The sequence below is a fragment of the Coregonus lavaretus genome, assembly GCF_964263955.1.
Source record: "Coregonus lavaretus genome assembly, chromosome: 3".
Taxonomy (NCBI): Eukaryota; Metazoa; Chordata; class Actinopteri; order Salmoniformes; family Salmonidae; genus Coregonus; species Coregonus lavaretus.
Window position 1 is genome coordinate 47,962,085 of NC_139990.1, and position 26,302 is coordinate 47,988,386.

General features: G+C 45.6%; 1 protein-coding gene across 1 annotated transcript; it reads right to left on the bottom strand.

The window, feature by feature from the left end:
- Positions 1-3,700: 3,700 nt before the first annotated feature.
- Positions 3,701-23,958, bottom strand: LOC311112816 (collagen alpha-6(VI) chain-like; the record flags this gene model as incomplete). Its single annotated transcript, XM_084155952.1, has 39 exons — positions 3,701-4,419; positions 5,417-5,464; positions 6,182-6,395; positions 6,642-6,694; positions 6,855-7,526; positions 7,780-7,879; positions 7,989-8,482; positions 8,758-8,769; positions 8,923-8,959; positions 9,061-9,096; positions 9,302-9,364; positions 11,853-11,915; positions 12,047-12,082; positions 12,493-12,543; positions 12,675-12,737; positions 12,937-12,999; positions 13,122-13,184; positions 13,322-13,384; positions 13,503-13,538; positions 13,650-13,703; positions 13,969-14,034; positions 14,363-14,425; positions 14,806-14,904; positions 15,108-15,134; positions 15,757-15,828; positions 16,004-16,057; positions 16,230-16,322; positions 16,925-17,070; positions 17,174-17,252; positions 17,376-17,725; positions 17,995-18,579; positions 18,681-19,256; positions 19,364-19,921; positions 20,058-20,618; positions 20,732-21,352; positions 21,479-22,045; positions 22,326-22,913; positions 23,001-23,609; positions 23,883-23,958. The coding sequence occupies 39 exons, from the start codon at positions 23,956-23,958 to the stop codon at positions 4,244-4,246; spliced, it is 8,187 nt and encodes a 2,728-aa protein (XP_084012078.1). The 3' UTR covers positions 3,701-4,243.
- Between the last annotated feature and the right edge of the window lie 2,344 nt (positions 23,959-26,302).

Consider the following 26,302-nt stretch of genomic DNA (forward strand, 5'->3'; position numbering starts at 1 on the left):
CCCTTTATGAACTACTACTTAACTCAGCAAAAAAAGAAATGTCCCTTTTTCAGGACCCTGTCTTTCAAAGATCATTTGTAAAAATCCAAATAACTTCACAGATCTTCATTGTAAAGGGCTTAAACACTGTTTCCCATGCTTGTTCAATGAACCATAAACAATTAATGAACATGCACCTGTGGAACGGTCGTTAAGACACTAACAGCTTACAGACGGCAGACAATTAAGGTCACAGTTATGAAAACGTAGGACACTAAAGAGGCCTTTCTACTGACTCTGAAAAACACCAAAAGAAAGATGCCCAGGGTCCCTGCTCATCTGCGTGAACGTGCCTTAGGCATTACATTTTACATTTTTAGTCATTTAGCAGACGCTCTTATCCAGAGCGACTTACAGTTAGTGAGTGCATATATATACTATATATATATTTTTTCATACTGGCCCCCTGTGGGAATCGAACCCGCAACCCTGGCGTTGCAAACGCCATGCTCTACCAACTGAGCTACATCCCTGCCGGCCATTGCCTCCCCTACCCTGGATGACGCTGGGCCAATTGTGGGTCTCCCGGTCGCGGCCGGCTACGACAGAGCATGCTGCAAGGAGGCATGAGGACTGCAGATGTGCCAGGGCAATAAATTGCAATGTCCGTACTGTGAGACGCCTAAGACAGTGCTACAGGGAGACAGGACGGACAGCTGATCGTCCTCGCAGTGGCAGACCACGTGTAACAACACCTGCACAGGATCGGTACATCCGAACATCACACCTGCGGGACAGGTACAGGATGGCAACAACAACTGCCCGAGTTATACCAGAACGCACAATCCCTCCATCAATGCTCAGACTGTTCGCAATAGGCTGAGAGGCTGGACTGAGGGCTTGTAGGCCTGTTGTAAGGCAGGTCCTCACCAGACATCACCGGCAACAATGTCGCTTATGGGCACAAACCCACCGTCGCTGGACCAGACAGGACTGGCAAAAAGTGCTCTTCACTGATGAGTCGCGGTTTTGTCTCACCAGGGGGGATGGTCGGATTTGCGTTTATCGTCGAAGGAATGAGCGTTACACAGAGGCCTGTACTCTGGAGCGGGATCGATTTGGAGGTGGAGGGTCCGTCATGGTCTGGGGCGGTGTGTCACAGCGTCATAGGACTGAGATTGTTGTCATTGCAGGCAATCTCAACGCTGTGCGTTACAGGGAAGACATCCTCCTCCCTCATGTGGTACACTTCCTGCAGGCTCATCCTGACATGACCCTCCAGCATGACAATGCCACCACCCATACTGCTCGTTCTGTGCATGATTTCCTGCAAGACAGGAATGTCAGTGTTCTGCCATGGCCAGCGAAGAGCCCAGATCTCAATCCCATTGAGCACGTCTGGGACCTGTTGGAATGGAGGGTGAGGGCTAGGGCCATTCCCCCAAGAAATGTCTGGGAACTTGCAGGTGCCTTGGTGGAAGAGTGGGGTAACATCTCACAGCAAGAACTGGCAAATCTGGTGCAGTCCATGAGGAGGAGATGCACTGCAGTACTTAATGCAGCTGGTGGCCAGACCAGATACTGACCCCCCCCCCCCCCTGAATCTTATGTTCATACAAATATTTACCAATGTTAAGTTTGCTTAAAATAAATGCAGTTGACGTTTCTTTTTTTGCTGAGTTTATGTGTGTCTGTGAGACCCCTTCAGATTATTAACACACAGTATCATAGACAAACAGTAGACTGACAGGACCTAGTCTCATGCCCCGTGGGAGCGACTGCCTTGGTAACACTGTGTGACATGACAACACTGTCGTAATTGCAATTGGAGATGGAAACTCTTGTGACGTGTTTGTGTGTGTGTGTGTGTGTGCGTGTTTGCATATGGTTGTGTGTGTGAGACACTTCCAGACTCGGTTCGATGACTGTGTGGCACCAGCGAGAATACACACTCCCACGGGTCATGCACGGCTAAATTGGGCTCAGAAGATGTGACACATTATTCAATTTCTGTTAGTCACATGTCTGTGGAACTTGTTCAGTTTATGTCTCAGTTGTTGAGTCTTGTTATGTTCATACAAATATTTACACATGTTAAGTTTGCTGAAAATAAACGCAGTTGACAGTGAGAGGACATTTCTTTTTTTGCTGAGGTTATGAACTCTACAGTATTTATTTAGCACTATAGTCTTCTCTCATAGTCTCAAGTTGTAACGTTAACAAAACAGGCCATGACCAGGACTGAAACCAACCCTTGGCATGAACAGTGTCCACATTCTCAAAGCTGTTATCAATGACAACTGTCACAAGTTTTATTTGTATATCAAAACAAAACACACATATCCATTCATGGCAGGATTAATGCAGGGGCTTACTGGGGCTGAAGCCCCCAGACCCAGGCCCGTGGGGGGCCCAATAGGCAGTTTTTAAAAAAAGAAATAAGGAAATATATACAGTATATATTATACAGTATATGTATATATTGAGTATTTTTTTTACTGCAACCACGAGAGGACTCAGGAGCCCGCTCTCAATGAGTGTAGACAACCTGCTGCCGCTCTGTTAATCGTCAGATGGGGGGAGGAGAGGAGGTAGGGGGCCCACATGGGTAACTTGGGGGCCCTGCCTTGATTGGGGAACTGACTAATTAAAAAAATTAACTGCATAATAAAGAGAGAGGCAAAAAAAAAAAAAAAAAAAACGTTTTTCAAATCCAGCACAGGAGCTCACACATACATAAAGTGTCTAATAGGGGTGTTAGGCAACCACAAGCTGCCAGAACAGCTTCAATGCGCCTTGGCATAGATTCTACAAGTGGACCTAAACCATGCCAGGAAACTGCACCCCACACCATAAAATATACTTTGTATACCTCCTTTACTCAAAGTGTTTCCTTTATTTAGGCAGTTACCGGTATGCCTATAGTCGGAAAGGCCACAGCTTGGGCAGCATATGCGCCAAATATATGTTACAGCTTGTTGCGTTGTGGCCATAGATTTATAATCCATAGAAGGGTTTTGGAACCTCTTACCCTGGCAATTTGACTGTTAAACTCATGGGTACTAGCAATGGCTGACAGTCCTGATTTGAATGGGAACAGCCATCTATGGAATATATTTCTATGGTTGGTTGCTGCTGTAGGTTTTCCTTTTGCAGATTTAAAAATACAATCGCGGGAAAAACGTACAGTTTGGAAAGCAAATACATACTGCTGAAAGAGAAGACTAATCTGCCTGTAGAACAAATATAAATACATTCCTCAACTCCCAATTTTTTGTGAACAGCAGCACTGTTTTTAAAAGTAGCTCATCTTGAGATAAGCTATTGCCACGACGACGAGTGCATCGGCCACCACTGTGAGTAGCCCATGGCAAAGGGTGGTTACTTTGAAGAATCTAAAATCTAAAATATATTTTGATTTGTTTAACACTTTTTTGGTTACTACATGATTCCATATGTGTTATTTCATAGTTTTGATGTCTTCACTATTATTCTACAATGAAGTAAAAATAAAGAAAAACCCTTGAATGAGTAGCTGTGTCCAAACTTTTGACTGGTACTGTATATGCACATGTATTTCCTTCTAATATTGTACATATCTGTGTGTCTCTTCATTGGCCTGGGCTATTGTTATGATTTCTTAATCCGGCCCTGTATCCATTCAGAATCTATATCAGTAGAATAAGGTCATAAGAGCATCAAAAATAAACTGACCGCTAAGGAATTTGTGCAGTTTTATTTTCAACACTTAGCACCAAATGGTAAAGTTAGAGGAAACAGACACACAGTGCAACAAATCCTATTTACAAACACTGAGCGGATGACATACAACCTGAATTTACAGCTACGGTAAACATCCAAGCTCCAGAAGTTAACAGTGCATTGCCTTTCATAGTGGGATTATTAAGAACACTTGCTATGACTGGAGTGGTGCTTGAGTTGGTTTGGTAGCTGTTGATCTGTGAAATTAGGGTGGAAAATAGCACCAAGGGGTCATACAGGTAGTTTTATTGCTGTAAGGTCATTCTCACAAAAGCATCAGTGCCCTTATGTATGTTTGTTTCATGCCTACATGAGAGTCAAATTTGTTACTTAGGTCTGCTTGAACAGACTTTAATAAAATAGAAAAATATTCATTTTTACCCAAAAGAAGAACAAATAAATGCTAAAGATAAGGCCTAGAGTTATTTATACAGACAGTGCTGTTTTTGATGTTCACACCTTCAGCTCTATTCAGGGTTTTAGATGTGTGAAGTTGTGCGTTTTAATGCTTTCTCCTCAGACAGAGGCCTTCGCAAGCCTCCTGCGTCTCGAAGCGGTTACCGTTGCCGCCACAGCCGCCATACCAGAAACGGGAGCACTCGCTCTGTGTCGTGTCAAAGTACCACTTCAGAGTGTAGTTCTGACAACCTCCCTCGTCCGGTTTGAGGAAACATGCATCTGGGAAAGAGGAGGGAGAGGTAACGGGGCAAAGGAGAGAAATGGGAGAGGATTCAGGGGAAACCAAAAGAGAGAGGGGGAAGGAAAGAGAGGGGGATAGGAAAGAGAGAGGGGAGAGGAAAGAGAGAGGGGAAATGAAAGAGAAAGGGGGGAGGGAAGAGAGAGGAGAGAGGAATGAGAGAGGAGAGAGGAAAAAGAGAGGGGAGAGGAAAGAGAGAGGGGAGAGGAAAAAGAGAGGGGAGAGGAAAGAGAGAGGGGAGAGGAAAGAGAGAGGGGAGAGGACAAAGAGAGGAGAGGATTCAGGAGAAAACAGTGAAAGAGGAGAAAAGAAAGAGAGAGGGGAGAGGAAATAGAGAGGAGAGAGGAAAGAGAGAGGAAAGAGGAAAAAGAGAGGGGAGAGGAAAGAGAGAGGGGAGAGGAAAGAGAGAGGGGAGAGGAAAGAGAGAGAGGGGAGGAAAGAGAGAGGGGAGAGGAAAGAGAGAGGGGAGAAGAAAGAGAGAGGGGAGAGGAAAAAGAGAGGGGAGAGGAAAGAGAGAGGGGAGAGGAAAGAGAGAGGAGAGAGGAAAGAGAGAGGAAAGAGAGAGGAGAGAGAAAAGAGAGAGGGGAGAGGAAAGAGAGAGGGGAGAGGACAAAGAGAGGAGAGGATTCAGGAGAAAACAGTGAAAGAGGAGAAATGAAAGAGAGGGGAGAGAGGAAAGAGAGAGGAGAGAGGAAAGAGAGAGGGGAGAGGAAAGAGAGAGGGGAGAGGACAAAGAGAGGAGAGGATTCAGGAGAAAACAGTGAAAGAGGAGAAAGGAAAGAGAGGGGAGAGAGGAAAGAGAGAGGGGAGAGGAAAGAGAGAGGTGAGAGGAAAGAGAGAGGTGAGAGGAAAGAGAGAGGAGAGAGGACAAAGCCAAAGGTTGAGACTCATGCCTTTTACACTATTGTACAGACCCGAGCCTGCTGTCTATTCACATTTATTATTGCATACAAAATTAGAGAGAGATGTGGTCCTTACCCTGGTTAAGAACTGTACTTTCCTCTGTCCTCAGGAGGGATGCGTGATCTGTGAACACAGAACATTATAAATCTCTGGTGTAGTGCTGTGAATGATGAGCTCGCAGCTGACACGACAGCAAGAAACAACATGACAACTGAAAAAAATGGCATCAAACCTTTGTCATTTAATTTCTGTAATTGCCATACTGCTTAAACAAGGTTTATTACAGTCACTGATGTTAGGGGTTCAGCTCATTAGAATTATCTTGACTGAAAGCATCCTGATTTGAGAATGCAAATAGAACTAGTGTCCTCTTCTCATGCAGCATGCATTATGTACTTCAGCATTTGACCAACAGTACAACAGCCTTTGTAATTCAGGTTGTGCCTAACAGACCTTTATATCTATGATATCCACATGATGTTCAGTAGAGGTGGTAGCAGTAGAGGGCTGGGGTGACTTACTGTAAGTGCCACATGTCTCGAAGCATTCGTTTTCCGTGCTAAAACGGTTGGCGTTACCGTCGCAACCGCTGTACCAGAAGGGTGAGCATGCACCGAGCTTTGTTAAAGTGCCATCACTGGGCATAGTCCCCGCAGTTGGTGCCACTATCGACATCCAACTTACAGTGAGCTGAAAGCAGAACAAGCGGGTTTGTAAACGAGGAAGGAAGACATGCAGCACGCGGTCGCAAACTGAGACTACTCACGCAGTGGGATACGAGGGGACACGTGAGGGAGAGAGAAATATAAGTTATGATATAACTGTGGGGTTACTGATTACCATTTGAGTTTGGCTGTGGCCGGGGGGGTGAAGTGGCTCCATCTCCCCTGGAGAAGGCATGTATAAGGTCAACCTGGTCAAGAGCTGTCTGAGTCTGAAATACACCTGTGTGCTCCAGGAACTCCCCCTGCTTTGTATCCTTGTCCTCCTCCTCTTCCTCTGTCCCCACCTCCCACTCTGCCTGTCCTTGTCCCTGTCCGTGTCCCTTTCCATGTCCCTGTCCGTGTCCGTGTCCGTGTCCCTGTCCGTGTTCCTGTCCGTGTCCCTGTCCGTGTTCCTGTCCTTGTCCTTGTCCGTGTCCGTGTCCGTGTCCCTGTCCGTGTTCCTGTCCGTGTCCCTGTCCGTGTTCCTGTCCTTGTCCGTGTCCGTGTCCGTGTCCGTGTCCGTGTCCGTGTCCGTGTCCCTGTCCGTGTCCCTGTTCCTGTCCCTGTCCGTGTTCCTGTCCGTGTTCCTGTCCCACCATCAGCTCACACTTCAGTTTGAGATGGGCAGGAGGGTAGCTGTTCATTCCCTCTGAAATAGTGTGGGAGGAGTGAGAGCATTAGGACACACGGTAGCACACACAACAACAACTCATTGATCAGAACACATGTTCAAATGTATGATCTGTTCTGGCATAATTATCTCTCCCTCAAGAGACAACCAGATGAAGAAGCATGTTAGTGTTCCTTACTGCTGAGGACCCCGAGGAAGGCTCTGAAGAAGCGCTGTGCGTAGCCTCTCTCCCACTCCTTCACGTGCCACAGATGGAGCAGGTGCTGCTCTGACGGCGTGCTCGCCAACTCCTCCACCTGGGTGCTGTTGTAAAGGTTGCCCACCGTGATCACAAACAGGGAAATGCCCTTACACTTGGCCTTCTGGGAAATGTAGGCCAGCTTGGCCTGGTCCCAGTAGGCCGTCTCGGCCCCCACCACAGCCAGCACCACTCTACTCTTCCTGGGCCTGGTGGCCTTGAGGAACACCTCGGTCAGAGCGTACTCCAGGGTCTGCCCCAGAGACGACACTCCTCCCTGCTGCTGCATGTTCCTCAGGTGTGTCTCTAGACCGATGTGGTGGTGATACTTCTGCAGGTCAAACTCTACCTTGACGGCCTGGGTCAGGGAAGTCTGGGGGAGCAGAGAGCCACTGGTCTGGAGAAGTGCTACCCTGGCACGGCCGTCAGCGACGCCGGGTTTGGGGCTCCAGGCTACCTGCTTCACCACTGAGCCCAGAAGCTCCTGGACACCAGCGTACTGGTCGGCCCGGATCTCCCTTGAACCGTCCACCACCATGGTCAGGTCCATATCCACCACCAGGGGCAGCTGAGCATCAGTAAAGTCACACTCCTGGGCTGGTTTACAGTGGTCTGATGGACACACAGAACCAGAGCTTAGAGATAGTAGTAGTAGTAGTAGTAGTAGTAGTAGTAGTAGTAGTAGTAGTAGTAGTAGTAGTAGTAGAAAACTGTATTATTTATGCCCAAGGGGAACATTGGTTCTACAGCAGAATTAACCATAAGAGCAAGACATACATTGTCACCAAATAAGACTAAAGTTTCTGCGCTTCAACTGCTGGAATAAAGTAATTCAAAGGGAAATATTTTGTCCCTGTGTGCTTACCGTAGCAGATGACGCAATCTTTGATTCTTGTCAGCACAGCATTTTGGTCCTGTGACCTATCCACCAGCCGAACAAGGATGAAGCTGCCCGTGTCATCAGCCTGCGCCACAACAAAACAAAAACACATATGGGCTGCATTTCAATCCACCAACCTTTCTACTGCCCCTGTTTACTACCCCTTCCCAGAAAGCATCTGTTTGTAATTGTACCTCAAAAGCCCGTTGAACATCGGGGGCGTTCCTCATGGCGATGACAGCAGGAGCGATGTTCAGGGCCTTGAACTCCATGGCGGCCGTAACGATGGCAGCACTGTCCACAGAGGGCCCGTTGGTGAAGAACACGGCCACCTTCCTCATCGTCAACGCTTTACGGATGCGCTTGAAGACATGGCGCCCCACGAAGCGCATGGCCGCCCCAAGATGGCGCCGGTTGGACGTTCGTTCCAGTGCGATGTTTCGGATGGCCTCCAACAACTCCCGCTTGTGTTGGTAGTCCTGGAATCGGATCATGTACTTGGTGTTGGCACTGTAGGATACCACGGCAACACGTGCACCCGTCGGGCAGTTGCTCTCGGCGATGGCAACGTCGTCCAATAGGGAGAGGAGAGCTGAGCGCATCCTCTCGAACGCGGCAGGCTGCACATCCTGTGACATATCCAGAGCAAAGACCAGCTCTGTGGGGTAGGCTGGGCATGCTGCCTGGCCTGGGTGAGAGAGGGAAAGGGAGGGAGAGAGAGAGGTACAGAGAGAGAGAAGGGGAGATAAGGGGAGAGAGGGACAGAGAGAGGAGGTGAGGGGGCCAATGGTAGGGAGAGGGGGGCAATGGTAGGGAGATGAAAAACAACTATGTTGAATGACAACCATTCATAACATCACTTTGCCAAGAGTTCTGGTTTGATTACACCAGAATCTACAGTCAATGTGCAATAAGTCAGGTATATACATTTACTTGGACGATAAAGGGTTAATGGAGACATACCTTGAGAGCATGCTGTTTGGGGGAGAAAAACATCATAGTTTAGAGACTAAATTAGCAATGAATTCATCTTTGCTTATGAAAACATGACCTTAGCAGCAATAATGCAATTGACACAGCTGATCTTTTTCTTACAAAAAATATAGAGTAGGAATACCAAGGGCTTACCACAGTTGTCACGGATATAGGTAGTCAGCTGGCATTCCTAGGGAGACAAATAAAATAACATGTTAAATAGCTCTCAAGATTCTCTATATAAAAAATATATAGTTAAATTGGAACAAGGATCAGACAGAATGCACATACAGACATCGCTCTCTCTCCTGGTCTGCCTCTAGGGCCCTAGATAGAAATAGAGAGTTAGTCATAAATCCACATGTAAACAGTGAATATTTTACCAATACTTTTACTGGAAAAACAACCAATACTAGAACTACTATTATTATTCATTTGAAACAAATAATAATAATAATAATAATAATAAAATGAATACATGGGATTTGTAAAGTGCTTTTTAAAGATCAAAAAACGCAAATGATATACTAACAGTGTGTCCAGGTGGTCCAATGGATCCGGGGTCTCCTGACTCACCCGATCTGCCCGAGTTCCCCTGGTTCAATCACATCGTAACATTTTAACAGAAGTTTTATACATTTCAACACATACAGTGAGCGAAAAAATCCCCTGCTGATTTTGTATGTTTGCCCACTGACAAAGAAATGATCAGTCTATAATTTTAATGGTAGGTTTATTTGAACAGTGAGAGACAGAATAACAACAAAATATCCAGAAAAACGCATGTCAAAAATGTTATAAATTGATTTGCATTTTAATGAGGGAAATAAGTATTTGACCCCCTCTCAATCAGAAAGATTTCTGGCTCCCAGGTGTCTTTTATACAGGTAACGAGCTGAGATTAGGAGCACACTCTTAAAGGGAGTGCTCCTAATCTCAGCTTGTTACCTGTATAAAAGACACCTGTCCACAGAAGCAATCAATCAATCAGATTCCAAACTCTCCACCATGACCAAGACCAAAGAGCTCTCCAAGGATGTCAGGGACAAGATTGGAGACCTACACAAGACTGGAATAATAATAATAATATGCCATTTAGCAGACGCTTTTATCCAAAGCGACTTACAGTCATGCATGCATACATTTTTGTGTATGGGTGGTCCCGGGGATCGAACCCACTACCTTGGCGTTACAAGCACCGTGCTCTACCAGCTGAGCTACAGAGGACCACAATGGGCTACAAGACCATCGCCAAGCAGCTTGGTGAGAAGGTGACAACAGTTGGTGCGATTATTCGCAAATGGAAGAAACACAAAAGAACTGTCAATCTCCCTCGGCCTGGGGCTCCATGCAATATCTCACCTCGTGGAGTTGCAATGATCATGAGAACGGTGAGGAATCAGCCCAGAACTACACGGGAGGATCTTGTCAATGATCTCAAGGCAGCTGGGACCATAGTCACCAAGAAAACTATTGGTAACACACTACGCCGTGAAGGACTGAAATCCTCCAGCGCCCGCAAGGTCCCCCTGCTCAAGAAAGCACATATACAGGCCCGTCTGAAGTTTTCCAATGAACATCTGAATGATTCAGAGGAGAACTGGGTGAAACTGTTGTGGTCAGATGAGACCAAAATCGAGCTCTTTGGCATCAACTCAACTCGCCGTGCTTGGAGGGGGAGGAATGCTGCCTATGACCCCAAGAACACCATCCCCACCGTCAAACATGGAGGTGGAAACAGTATGCTTTGGGGGTGTTTTTCTGCTAAGGGGACAGGACAACTTCACCGCATCAAAGGGACGATGGACGGGGCCATGTACCGTCAAATCTTGGGTGAGAACCTCCTTCCCTCAGTCAGGGCATTGAAAATGGGCCGTGGATGGGTATTCCAGCATGACAATGACCCAACACACACGGCCAAGGCAACAAAGGAGTGGCTCAAGAAGAAGCACATTAAGGTCCTGGAGTGGCCTAGCCAGTCTCCAGACCTTAATCCCATAGAAAATCTGTGGAGGGAGCTGAAGGTTCGAGTTGCCAAACGTCAGGCTTGAAACCTTAATGACTTGGAGAAGATCTGCAAGGAGGAGTGGAACAAAATCCCTCCTGAGATGTGTGCAAACCTGGTGGCCAACTACAAGAAACGTCTGACCTCTGTGATTGCCAACAAGGGTTTTGCCACCAAGTACTAAGTCATGTTTTGCAGAGGGGTCAAATACTTATTTCCCTCATTAAAATGCAAATCAATTTATAACGTTTTTGACATACATGTTTCTGGATTTTGTTTTGTTATTCTGTCTCTCACTGTTCAAATAAACCTACCATTAAAATTATAGACTGATCATGTCTTTGTCAGTGGGCAAACGTACAAAATCAGCAGGGGATCAAATACTTTTTTCCCTCACTGTACAAGTCCCTGTGGCCCAAGTGAAAAAGTACAACCCCTCAGAATCTAAGCAGTGGTGTTAGAATCTCTATTCTTGGGTCAAAGAGTGCATATGTGTGAGTATATACAGTTCTGGGGGTGATACTTTATTTGGTTAGTCCCAAGAAGGTAGTTTGTAGATGGTTTGTAGATATTCAATAACTGTCAACAACAAATCAACTAACTATCCACTAACCCTAGCCTTAACCCTTACCCTAACCCTTATTCTAAACCTTACCCTTATCCTAACTGTAACCTTAGCAAGCAGTTGCTTATCAACATATAGTTTGTTGATAGTATGACCATCTGTAGAGCATCTACACTGAGTGTACAAAACATTAAGGACACCTTGCTAATATTGAGTTGCACCCCCACTATTTTGCCATTAGAACACCCTCAATTCTCCTCCCCTTCATCTACACTGATTTGAAGGTGATTTAACAAGTGACATCAATAAGGGATCATAGCTTTCACCTGGATTCACCTGGTCAGTCTATGTCATGGAAAGAGCAGGTGTCCTTAATGTTTTGTACACTGGGACTATCCAAATAAAGTGTGACTGTTCTGGGCACTAAAAACGTAGCCATATTGGCTGAACAATTGCAGCAAAGCATGTGAAACAGGGTGCTCTTGGGTCTTCTAGCAATAGTGTGAGTCTCACCACTCTGCCTTGATTTCCTTTGGTGCCTGGACCTCCTTTGACTCCAAAATCACCATTTTCACCCTGAAGACGACAAACAGGAAAAAAGGTGTTGTTTACTTTTTGTGAGCTTCAGAATGCAATGTGTCATGACTGAATTCCAGCCTGGTTCTCTTATTCATTCTGAAAGTGGAGATTTTAAATCAATAACTGACCTGTAATCCAGGGTAACCATGGAAACCAGGCTCTCCCTTTAAAGTAAACACAATTCACAAGGAATGATTTATTAGTGTCCATCAAACATGTCTGTAATACAAATCTACTGTATATTAAAATCCTTTCATTTGGATGAAAAGACAATAGGCAGAATCTACCTCAGAACCAGATCTGATTAGTGAAGGTGCTGGAGGAAAAAGGAAAAACTAGAGAAATAGGAAAAAGTCTCTGCAGACTTCCAGTCAGATGCAAATGTATTTCATGTAGCTGAGCTTTCGGTCAGTCGACCTTCATTTGGATGAAAATATACATTTTATTTTATAATCTACAAAGTACATTTACAAACTTTTCCAATTGCTCCAAAGTGGAAACAATGCACTCATCAACTACTATTATGTCTACGGACAGCTGCTGTTGATCTGAGTACTGAGTAAGTGTACCTTACCTTCATTCCCTGGGGTCCGGGAGGTCCATGACCATCACTGCCATCAAGACCCTTTATCAAAGGAAACACACCATCACGTCCCATTCTTACATGACCTTACAAACACACCACAGTCTTACAGTGTGTATATGCGTGTATGTGTGCGTGCAGGTAAAGTGTGTAATGACAAGGCAACACCTTACCGGCATCCCTCTGGGCCCAAGTGTTCCAAGGGCTCCTTTGTCTCCTGGGTCCCCAGGTTGGCCCTGTGAGGAAACCACACAGCATTGGGTTGGAAGAAGGGCTATAAAACATTATTTTACAGGCATTTTTTTATGTATACTTCTTTTGTGTCTATATATAGTAAGTTTCAGTTGCACTGCAGCTCTGGTAACAAATTGTCCTACCAAGATGGCTAATGTTTTGTATTGTAAACTGTATTTACAAAGGTCAAAGGCAACGCACCTTCTGTCCATTCATCCCTCGCCTTCCTATGGATCCTTTACCACCAATAGTTCCAGGTGTCCCCTGAGGGAAAAGCCATTCATACACCATCATTACATGTCAAGATCGCATAACAGTAGGATCTACATATAAGGCATCTTCAATGTGGTCAGATGGAATGGAAGTAGAACGGTAGGAAAACTGACCTGAGGTCCAGGTAAACCCTGCAGGCCCCTGGGTCCGGGCTGGCCCAAGTCTCCTCTTATACCCTATGCACACAGGAGTGTAACATGTTCAGCAACTGTATCTGTGATACTGGGAGGACAGTTTCAAACGCTACAGAAGTGCATCAGTAGTAGTATTACTGTGGAGTTGTGGATGAGGGGAATGGGTATATATTACTTACCTGTGGTCCAGAAGGGCCAGGAATTCCTGGGAGTCCTACATCTCCTGGATCACCTGGTGTTCCCTGGACACACACACACACACACAAAGAACATACAAATGGGGACATAAATATAGATAGATAGTAATCCTAGGGACTGTTATTCATGAAGTAGCTTTGTTGATAATGCTGCCTACTGTACCTTTGGACCAGGTAGACCTCTTCTTCCTTGAGGGCCCTACAAAGCAGAAGATGGGACATAATCATCATGTGACAATTGACCAAAAATGTGAGACAACATCAGTGTAACAGGACAAGGACAGCTTAGCAGAAATGAAACATGGCTCACTGGGTTTCCGACGATTCCACTTTCTGCTCGACGGCCCTCTTCTCCTGGGTCTCCCTGTCAGTGTGGAATGGAAGACGAGAGAGAAAGGGAGTGTGTTTGAGGGAGAGAGAGGATGTGAATAACAGCAGTGTTATCACCCTCCGGGACGGTAAGTGAATAATCCTGCTTTACTCACTAGAAAGAGACAGTTAAACTGATCTGGTACATGCAAATGAACTTGGTGAATAAGTGATTCTGATTCTTAGATCAGTACATTGACAGTGGCCAACTACATGCTACATACCAACTACATGCTACATACCAACTACATGCTACATACCGGTAACCCTGTGTTTCCCCTTCCTCCTTTGGGACCCGCGACAATGCTGTCCACGCCAGAGTCTCCCTAAAAGACCAGAGACTAACCTTAAGTAGCAGTTAGAAAACAAGATATAGAAACACTGCATTCGTTAGTCTAAACCACATGTGGCAAACTCATTCCAAACTCATTCCAAACTCATTCCAAACTCATTCCGAGTGTCTATCTGCGGGTTTTCGCTCCTCCCTTGTATTTGATTGATGAATTAAGGTCACTGATTTGTAAAACAAACTCCCCTCACCTGGTTGTCGAGGTCTTCATTGAAAGGAAACATTTAAAACAAGCAGGCTCTAGGCCCTAAACCATCTTAAATGATTTGCACTGTTAAATGGGGTCCATGTTTTATGTAACTTACAGGGTCACCTCTAAGTCCACGCTGCCCCTTCACTCCTGGCTCTCCTATGAGGCCGCTGTTGCCCTACAAGAGAACCCACCATCAAAAGGTTAGACATTAGAGAAGAGAATCGAGGAAGAGTAGGATATTGGTGACATAGGAGAATGATATTAATGACATAGGAGTAGTATGTTGCTGACATAGGAGCAGTATATTGGTGACATAGGAGTAGTATATTGGTGACATAGGAGTAGTATATTGGTGACATAGGAGTAGTATATTGGTGACATAGGAGTAGTATATCAGTGACATAGGAGTAGTATATTGGTGACATAGGAGTAGTATATCAGTGACGTAGGAGTAGTATATTGGTGACATAGGAGTAGTATATCAGTGACATAGGAGCAGTATATTGGTGACATAGGAGTAGTATATTGGTGAAATATATGAGAGGATGTGTTTACTGGGCTTCCTGGGTTTCCTCTCTCTCCTGCAGCTCCAGCTGTTCCAATCAGACCCTGTTCACCATCAACCCCATCAAGACCATTGTCTCCATCATCACCCTGCCATGGTAATGTGCACACTGATTCAGAACACACTCAGCAACAGCAAACACTTACATCCACACAATGAAAAAAAAGCACCATGGTGAACCTGGTTTTCCATCGGTAAAGACAAAATACCTAGTAAACTGCAGCTAGAAAGGTTTATACTGTACACTACATTTAGCTGTGTGAATGTGGTATCAACAGCCTCATACACTTACCCTGTTCCCTCTGTAGCCTCTTGAGCCCTGTAAAAAAGCAGAGTCAGAGATCAGATTAGATGGGATTATTTTAGACAGGTAACTCCCCCGCATCATGGTTCAGAGATCAGATTAGATGGTATTATTTTAGATATGTAACTGCCCCGCGTCATGGTTCAGAGATCCGATTAGATGGAATTATCTTGGACAGGTAACTGCCCTGTGTCATGGTTCAGAGATCAAATTAGATGGGATTATCTTGGACAGGTAGCTGCCCCATGTCATGGTTCAGAGATCAGATTAGATGGGATTGTCTTGGACAGGTAACTGCCCTGTGTCATGGTTCAGAGATCAGATTAGATGGGATTATTTTAGACAAGTAACTGCCCCGTGTCATGGTTCAGAGATCAGATTAGATGGGATTATTTTAGACAGGTAACTGCCCTGTGTCATGGTACAGAGATCAGATTAGGTGGGATTATTTTAGACAGGTAACTGCCCCGTGTTATGGTTCAGATTAGATGGGATTATCTTGGACAGGTAACTGCCCCCGGGTCATGGTAATCTGTGATCTAAAAGCAGATGTTGGGAAGACATCTAATGGGAAACATTCCAGACTTGATGGTCTATAAACATAGATTTTTAGTTGGTCAGTAGTCCATCTGCTCACCTTGAGGCCTCTCCTCCCAGGACAGCCCTGTTGTCCCTGTGGGCCAGTGGGACCTGGTGGACCTCTCTCGCCCTGTGGGGAATCAGAGAGCGAGGACAAGGGTCATTGGTTTAAAGGTCAAAGGTCACATGTTATTAAACTGACATGTAGACCTTGCCCACCATCCACAACTCATATGTTTTGATTTGTCAGATGTCTGAATAACACACTGACAATTATTCTTCCCTCCCTGAAAACACACACTTACAATTCCCCCCTCCTCGCCAGGGAAGCCAGGGTGTCCTTTCGGTCCTGGCTGACTCTGTTAGGAGAGAAACGAAGAGCAAATAAGGAAACTGAAACTGGCAAAGGGAGTACTGAGGAAGTACATACACCCACATCTTCTTTACAGTATATCAACAGTGTTCACTTACTGTGTCACGACACATCTAAAACACTGTATCATTTTTTAAAGAAGGCTCAGAGGGCCTCACCTTTGTGCCTGGGCCTCCTCTGTTGCCAGGGATACCTTCATGTCCGGTGCACTTACACATCACATTACAGCACTCCCTCTCAGCCACTGTGTCCTGGGGGCAGAAAGAGGGGGAGAGAAAGAGAGAGAATGAGACGTGTTATGAAATCCAATATGTCATTTGTTGACATACCCTCATAATTGGAGACACCTTTGGAGGCACTCATCTCAAAAGCCAATCTAAAAACAACCACTAATGTCACTGCTCTGTTTTGCTTGTCTCCAGTGGCTCCTGTTGCTAAGTGACGACTCTATTTCATGGTGTTCTATGTCCCATTTCCCATGATCCCAGAGTTCTAGTTTTGATACTTCCAACCTGACATGCCGAAACAGGAACACAATTCCTTTCTGTCATTTCTGACATCCTGACATCCTGACATCCTTCAACAACATCACATAATCCCCTTTTCTTAACCAAACATTTGTCATTGTACAGTATGACCCAAAATACTCAGACATATCAGAAATACTTTTCTATCCCTAAGGCTGGGGATATGACAGGAAATGGAATTACTGTAGATAGAGACATAAAGGACTTACATGTCAGCCCAAAGAGTCTTAGCCAGTCTAAGTGAGATACAGTATTACTAGAACACAGGGAGACACAACTAAAAGGGTTGTTCTGATTCTGTTGTCACAAAATGATGAATGACTTACTATTTGTGTCAACAGGGTGTTTCCCACATTGTGCATGCCTATGTTGAGTGGCTGCTTGTAGCCGAATCCTCGCCCAAACTCCACCATCTGAAGAAGGTTGGCATTTTGGACCCCTTCTAAGGCGACTGTAAGCAGGGCGTTGATACCTTTTCCTGAAATGTGATATGGAAGACAAATTTTAATGTTATTTTCGTCTCATGAATTTTCTTACATTTTTCACTTTCTGTGGGTTGCCCCTGGTTCTTTAACCTTTAGTGCGGAGAAGTTCCGACTCTTGTTCAAGTTTCATCACATCATCATCGAGTCCGTCTGAGAAGATCACCAGCACCTAAAGGACAAAGTTGTTGTGACATTGTTATTACAATGTGATATAACCAACAAAAGATATTAAGAAATTAACTTTTGGAGCCTGGGATCAACCACACAGGAGACATGTAGTGTTTGGGCCCACCTTCACACCAGCATTGGAATTCTGGAACTTATCCCGGAAGGAGCGCAGGAGGAAGGAGTTGAAGTATGTCGTCTGGGAGGTCTGCAGGGCCATAACCTTCTCCACGATCTTCTCGTCGTACTTCTCGAATGCGAAGTCGTAGAGAACTTTTCCGTTCTGCTCCACCACACGGAAGCCAATGTTAGTCTGAATGGGACCGTCTCCCGCCACGCAGCACAAGCCCTTCAGGCTGGACACATAGCGGATGATCTGTGGCAGGAAGTTCTGTAGCTGGGCTTGGCCATCGAAGAGCCGCTGGGCGGTGGCCCTGCGTGTAATATCGAACCCCATGGCGATGTCTATGGTGCAGCCTATTGGACACAGACACACTCATTATTACTTGTCATCCAAATGAACCCCTTTAACAAGTCCAAAAGTTTTATGTGCTAGGTTTACTCAAGGATAATATGAGAGACAATGTAAAATAGCCTTTTTTTCAAACACTAATAAGCATTCTTTGATGAGGGTTTTACATTGAGCCAGGAGAGACAGATAGAGACAGATAGAGACAGATAGAGACAGATAGAGAAAAGAGAGGAAGGGAGTGAAAGGAAAGAAAACCGGCATACTATTAACTCACCCGCTGGATTTTCTGGTACCCTGGAGGAGCATATAGTATCCACCACCTTCTTCTTGATCTTGTCCAGGCTGGCAGAGTTCTGCACAGAGAAGACCCTTTTCGGATTGAGAGTGATTTGCCCGAGCTCAACAGGTTTGTGATCTTTCCCTATACCGATGGCAAACACCTCAATGTTCATGACCCTGAGTTCCTCTGCTGCATGCACAACAACATCATCTGAACGTCCGTCCGTGATCACAACCAGGTTCTGAGAGACCTTGGCATTGATACGGCTCCCTCTAGCTGGTTGGAAGTACTCAGTACGGACGTAGTCCAGGGCCTTTCCAATGTTTGTCGTGTAACTAATCTGACTCATCTTGTTTATCTGGTTGTTCACCTCTGCTTCTGTGTAATACTCATTCAAGAAGAACTCCTTTTGCGGATCACTGCTGAACTGGGCGACTCCCACCCGGAACGACTGCTCTAAAATGTTGAAGCTGGAAACAAGGTCTGAGGCAAACTTCTTCATGATAGTGAAGTCGGTGGTGCTGATGCTCCCTGAGCTGTCAATCAACAAAACCAGATCCCCCTGCGTTTTTTCACAGACTAAGAGGAGAAGAGAAGACGTCAGATCATATTGAACCATCTAATTTCAACAGGCTTTATGCTTTCAGTTTAGATATTTTTACAGTTGCATTCTGCCTTACCTGGTTTGCTGGTGTGGCAGAATTCAAAGGAAATATTTTTGTGCAGTGTGTCTAGTTTATGGAAGTCATCCACAAAGAAAACCTTATTCGTGTCCCCTGCCATGAGATCAAGCTCTTGTTTATTTGCTCCAACCACACCGATGCTATAGACTATGATCCCATTGTCCCGTAGCTCCTTGGCTGGCCCAGCTAGGTCATTGGGGTCAGTAGCCTCACCATCTGTGATCACCATCAGCCACTGGGGGACATTTAGGGCCTTTCGCCCGCCGTACTGTGCACCAAAATAACCCAAGGAATACTTGAGAGCCTTGCCAGTGTAGGTGTCTCCACTGGGCTCTATAAGCTTTGTGATGGCACTATTGACATCTCTCTTAGATTTGTATTCGTTGAGCGTGAATATAGATTTGGGGTCATCTGAAAAGACAATCAGACCATAACGTGTCTGCTTCTCCCCAACAGAGGTTTCATTGACCACGGACATCATGAAGTTTTTCATGATGGCAAAATTCTCTGTGCTGATGCTGGTGGAGCGGTCCACCAAGAAAATAATGTCCGCGATCTCCGTCCTCACACACTCTGGTGGAAGAGAAGAAGAGATGGAGGAAAAGATCAATGTCAAAATCTAAGAAATGCGAACACATTGCTGCTTTTAAGTAATGTTCCGTGAACCAAGTGGCACTCACCTCTCACCGGATCACAGATTGCCAATGCCAGTTGGCTCTCCAAAGCCTTGAGTGCATCAAAGTCCCTCTCGGAGTAGACTCTCTCCTGTGCGCCACTGATCTCCAGCAGCTGTGTATTGTTGGCATTGATCACCCCAATGGCGTAGATGATCACACCCTTGTCTTGAAGTTTCTTGGCAGGAGCCTTTACCTCATCCTGCGCCTCACCATCGGTTACGATAATCAGGAACTGCTTCACGTTAGTGCGCCCCCCTTTCGGTGGGTCAAAGAACTGCGAGGTGTAGGACAGGGCTTCGCCGGTGTGTGTGCCCCCGCCTAACTGTTGCATTGTTTGTACACCCTGCAACATGCCTTCCTTATTGTTGTGCTCGTTGAGAGGGAAGATCACTTGTTGGCTGATGCTGAACTGTATGATGCCCACACGCACTTTATCCAGGCCTATCACAGATTTGTTGATGATGGATTGCATGAAGAGCTTCATCTTCTGGAAGTCTTCGTTGTTGATGCTCCCTGAGCTGTCGATCAAGAAGAGGACGTCCCCCTGCATGTCCTTGCAAGCTGTGAAAAGAGAACAAATATTAATTTAGCTGTTGCTCATAATCAATCCCTGGCAAGAGACAAGGTTTTTCATATTTTTACTGAAATCAGAAAATAAATGAGATGCAACACTTAAAAACATTAGAGATTGCCTTACCATCAGGGGAGCAGATATCTGTGATGATGTCATTTTTTATTGGTTTCAGAGCGTCAAAGTTGTTGACAAAGAACTTCTTCTCTTGGCTGCCAGCAATCTCCAGCAGCTGTGTATCGTTGGCTTGATTCACCCCAATGGCATAAATGGTGATGCCCTGCGCCCTCAGCTTTGCTGCTTGATCCTTCACGTTGTCTTGAGACTCCCCGTCCGTGATGACAATGAGGTACTCGCGAACCTTGTGACTACGGGTGGACTTAGCCCGATCAAAGTAGGGACCCATAGAGGTCAGCGCTAATCCGGTCCTTGTCCAGCCTCCAAGTTGGTTGATACCATTCACTGCATTCTTCACTGAAAGTTGGTCAGGGTAGGTTGTCAAGTCAAACTCAAGATCTGGTTTATCAGAGAACTTTACCACACCCACGCGGACATGATGCGGCCCGATGTGGAATGTGGGTATGAATTCGTTAATAAACGTCTTCATGTCAGCAAAGTCTTGAACTTCAATACTCCCAGATTGGTCGATCAGGAAGAAGATGTCTGCTTCATCTGTCTGCAAACAGCCTAGAATCAAAAGAGAAAAGAAAACACTGGTGTCATTTCGTACACCGCATCTTTATCAACATTCCTCTACAAATTAAACAACAAGAAGCATGGTGGAGTCATTTTGATCTCACTTTGCTTGGCAGTGTATGTCCTTGCATTATCTTTGACTACTTTTTTGAGGATGTTGTAGCACACACTCCTCTTTAGGCTCTTCTCCAGGGTCTTGAGCTTGGCAAAGCTGTCCACATTTAATACGTGCTTGTTAGGGGGATCTGAAGCGATCTGTCTCAGCTCGTTCTCGTCAGCATCCTTGATCCCCACTGCGTAGACAGTGACGCCAGCTCGGCGTAGTGCAGCGGCATGAGAAGTTACATTGTCCTGGGACTTTCCGTCTGTGATGACAATCGCCACCTGCTGCACCCCCTGTTCTATCCGGCTGCCCCTCTCCTTGATAAACATCTTCTCCCTGGCATACTCCAGGGCCTCGCCAGTGTACTTGAGACCGCGACGGTAGGGCAGGATCTTGATGTACTGAAGGATATTACTTTTTTCTTGGAAGGAGTTGAGGTAGACCTGAGCCGAGGCCTTGTTGCTGTAGAGGACGATGCCCACCCTCACCCTGTTGAAATTAATTTCCAGGCCGTCCACTATCTTGTGGATGAATCCACGAACCAGCTGGAAGTTTGCATTTCCAATGCTCGAAGACTCATCAACTATAAACACAATGTCAGCCAGCGAAGCTTCACTGCAATCTGCAATAGAGAGGAAATTGTTAGTCAACAGCAATCTCTTATCCTTTATGCATAATTAGCAATTATTTCACAGGAGATCAGATATTCACTTAATTCACCACAAATCTCCAAATGAAATGCCCTTACCATCAGTCACAGTGACCACCTCCTCTTCAGTCTCAAAGACAGTCTTTAGCACAGAGGCGATGGGTGTAGTCTGGTAAAAGAATGGCGAGGTGGCCATTACTTTTAGCTCTGGAAGTGTAGATTCACCCAACCCGATGGACACAATGGTTGTCCCTTCAGATTTAATAGTACGTGCCACCTTCATCACGTTATCCTTTGAATCCCCCCCTGTCACTGTGACTAGAAACTGCCGGTAGCCTTGTTCGTTACGGCCACCAGACGCTGTGGTGAAGAAGTGTGCGCGGGCGTATTCCAGGGCATCACCCAGGTGACGAGACCTGTTGGGGCGCAGCGGCAGCCTGAATTTCTTGAGCGCCGCCACGTACTCTTCCTTGGTGTTGTGGGAGCTCAGTAAGAACTCCACCTTTGTGTCCTGGGCAAACTGGGCCAGACCCAGGCGCATGGTTTTACTGCTCGGGTTGAGTTGGTTGACCAATCGCATCAGAAGGGTTCTGACCTGCTGGAAGTCTGCCTGCGTCATATTGCTGTCCACCAGGAAGAAGATGTCAGAAAACTTTGGGATCAGAGCTGAAAACATATTAAAATAAAGGAAATAATAATTGTTATGACAGCAGTGTGAATGTATGCCATATTTAATTGTCATTTTTAGAAGTGGTCCTTTTAATATTGACTTTAATGTTGGCACAAGTGGCAGTAGACAATGTCTGCCTCTCAAGGTTGCATACTTTTGCTTAGAATGGTATCCCATGGTACAACTATAGCAAGTCACTTGGATTAGACACTTTGCAAGTCCAAGATTCACCATTTGTTACAACATACAGTATGTTACCTTATAAAAGTATCTTACCCATCCTCTGGTTCTCCATGAAGACACAGACAGTCTGCAGCAGACCCTGAGAAAGTGTCTGTAGGGCCTGGAAACGTTCAATGCTGACCAGGAAATGCTGGTGGGGCCTGTTAGCGATTGCCTTCAGCTCGTTGATGTTGGCTGCCCCCACTCCAATAGCAAACACAATGACCCCATGCTGCCTTAGTGCCTTGGCTGGCAGCACTACGTCGTCCTCAGACTCCCCGTCAGTGAGCACCACAGCAATCTGAGGCACCCTCTGATCAGCGCGGCTCCCTTTGGCCGTGGTGAAAAACTCTTCCAGAAGGACGGTAATGGCTTTGCCGGTGGCTGTGCCTCCCCCGAGCTGTGGAAGCCTGTCCACTTGTTCCAGTAGGGCCCTTTTGTCCGTATGTTCACCCAAATGGAATTGCTTCTGGATCTCGTTACTGAACTGGGCCAGTCCTACGCGAACCTTGTCCGCTCCGATATCCAGCCCCTCGATGAAGCTGTGGAGAAACCTCCGAACCAACTGGAAATTTGTAGGGCTGATGCTGGTGGAGCCATCCACAAGGAACACAATGTCAGCCACTGTGGCGCTGCGGCACTCTGGAGACGAAGGAAAAGAATACTTCATGTCATTTATTTATAAATAATATTTTTCAAATGGAAACAATGAATACACTGTTATAGTACCTTGGACCACTTGGGAGATCGGTCTCTTTGCCTCATCTATGGTAGTACACAGCATCTGGGCGAGGATCTGGGAGATCCCCTGCAGCGCGGCAAAGTCAGACACGCTGTACACGTGCTGGTCGTGAGGCGTAGTGGCGATCTCCTTCAGCTGATCTTCGTCTGCTTCTTTGATCCCGATGGCGTACAGTGTGACGCCCCGCTTCTTCAGCTTAAGGGCATGCAGCCCCACTTTGTCCAGCGATTTGCCGTCAGTGATCACCACAGCGATCTGGGGCACGTTCTCGTTCACTCGGCTCCCGGCTCGGTCAACAAAGAGCTCGTTCAGCAGGAAGTCCAGGCCCAGGCCCGTCTTGGTTTCACCGCCCATATAAGGCAGGTTGTTGATGTACTGCAGTATGTCCTGTTTGTCCTGGAAGGTGTTAAGGAGGAACTCGGTGCGCGCCGTGTTGCTGTACTGGACCAGACCGATGCGCACCTGGTCGGGTGCCACGTCAAAGCTGTTGACCAGCGTGTACAAAAACTGGCGGATCTGCTTGAAGTTCTCTGAGCCGACGCTCCATGAGCCGTCCACCAGGAAGACGATGTCTGCCACGGCCTCTTCCTTGCAGACTGGGAGAGGAAGAGAACAGTCGTCAGCCAATGGAATTTCTTACACATGTCTAAACCACAAGAATGCAATGAATGCAATTAATCAATCAATCAATCAATCGATTAATCAAATATTATTTATACAGTGCTTTTTTAAAAACACATTTCTTATAACTAAGTTGGTCGTAATTTTGTATTTGTGTGGTATTTCTTCAACGCTTCTCTGTTTATGCCATTCTGGACTGTGTTCTGCATTCTGGACTGATTCAGATGTCAGGAGACAAACATGCTTACCTGTTTTTTGTGCTCCGTTGACCAGAAAAAATGCTGCTATGGTGAAGATGGCCAGGAGGCCCTGTGTCCCCTCCATGTTGGAACCTTTCTCTAGTCTCTCTCCTTGAAACACAAACATGGACTGATCAACTGTTGGAACACAGAGAGTTGCTGTTTATCAGATCAAGTTGTGTTGACAACAGATTCAACTGAAATGTTGTTCGATCTAATTTAAACATAGCATCCTGTGACATCCTACAAATCCCAGGAACATGTCAAAAAATCATTAAAGTCTTCATTTATAAATGTTTCTTACATCATAACATTATTTTGTACTACTCATGCATGTGCAACAGTGTTACTTCCGTCCCTCTCCTCACCCCAACCTGGGCTCGAAATAGGGATCCTATGAACACATCAACAACTGCCTCCCACGAAGCATCGGTACCTATCGCTCCACAAAAGCCACGGCCCTTTCACACCGGTTACACATGTCAGTGCCTAAATTAGATTATACATTTCTTAAATAGTTTGTGGCATTTGGGGAGGGAGGGGGGGGGGGGGGGGGGGGGGGGGGGGGGGGTAGGCAATGTGGAGGGGGAGGAAAGGGTACCGTGACAATTTGAGTATCTTACAGTAAAATCAAGAGCCAACATTTAATGACTTCAGAGCACAGGTGGCCAAACATGCAACAAGTGAATCAGACCTCAGAGGCAACATGAAGCATCTGGATTAAATTGATTTCTCTGGGTTGCTGCTCTGTAAACGGATAGCCAACCAGTTCCAGATGCAATGCATCAGACAACATCTAAGGTCCCTGATTGCTTGTGTGTGTGTGCATGTGAGCGTGTGTGTCCGTGTGTGCACGCGCCCGTGTGTGTGTGTGTACAAAGGACACTGGATTGATGGTTAAAATCAAACCTTTTTGAGGAAAACAGTCTGTGCAGGTATAACAAGGGGGGCTCTACTGTTTGAGTGGAGGATTTGGCCACACTAGTCTCCTTCTCCCAAGCCATTTCAATATAGTCATGTCTATATCAATTTGCTGATCACACTACACTCTTAGAAAAAAAAGGTGCTATCTAGAACCTAAAAGGGTTCTTTGGCTGTCCCCATAGGATAACCTTTTAAAGAACCCTTTTGGGTTCCATGTAGAACCCTTTCCACAGAGGGTGCTACATGGATCCCAAAAGAGAACTACCTAAAACCAAAACGGGTTCTACCTAGAACCAAAAAGGGTTCTCCTTTGGGGTCATCAGAAGAACCCTTTTGCAACCCTTTTTCTAAGTGCGCACACACAAACACACATTGGTCCTTTGTCACACTTTTAGGACATTTGGGACATTTCTGTCTATTTGAGACATTGCCAGTGCCTTCTTTTTTGATGTGAAGGGAACAGAAGTGTTCATTTCCTGCCTGGCAGTATGGCATGTGTGCACCACATCCTAGACCAAGGGCATGTCGAAGAGGGCCACTCATCTGAATTATTCTTCCTTGTTCCTTTCAATCCCCAGCAGGATTCACCTAATGTACAACACAGCCTATAAATATGTATTTAGGACAAGATTCAGCAAATATAAAACAGCCTATAAATGTCTTTCGGACAGGATCCAGCTAATGTAAAACACCTTATAAATGTCTTTAGGACAGGATTCAGCTGTTGTAAAACAGCCTATAAATGTCTTTAGGACAGGATTGAGCTAATGTAAAACACCTTATAAATGTCTTTAGGACAGGATTCAGCTAATGTAAAACAGCCTATAAATGTCTTCAGGACAGGATTCAGCTAATGTAAAACACAGCCTATAAATGTCTTTAGGACAGGATTCAGCTAATGTAAAACAACCTATAAATGTCTTTAGGACAAAGGCCCTTTGAAAATACTTCCTCTTTATGGATTATCTGTAGATTCGACCACCATACCCAAATGGATTCCAAATATGCCGTCCTATCTTGCAATCCAACTAAAATAAAAATAAAATTCTGATAGGTTTCCCTTTACAAACAATGCTTGATGTGCCTGGGTCCAGTCAGACTTACTCCAGAGAAAGGGTATTGGAAATGGCTGGAACATACTGTACAGTTTTTCAGTCAGAAAGCGCAACAATAATCAACTTAGCGATTGAAACAGACTGTATCCAGAGAGAGTGTGTCTGTGTGTGTGTGCCTAGTTAGTGTGTACTGTATGTGTCAGGTTGTTTAAGAGTCTTAGATCAACGCTTGTTGAGGCCCGATCCCAATGAGTTGAGCAATTCAGGAAACGGGGGACCATCCTAACTGGATGCACCTGGACGTAGTCATGATTTGCAAACCCCCATTTCAAACAAGAATCACTGTTTGAAAGGGCGGTCTTGACATCTCATTTGTTCAGGACAGAGTCCACTGAATATATTTACATCTGGGTCTAACAGATCTCCATGCAGATTTCCTTCATGCTCTGT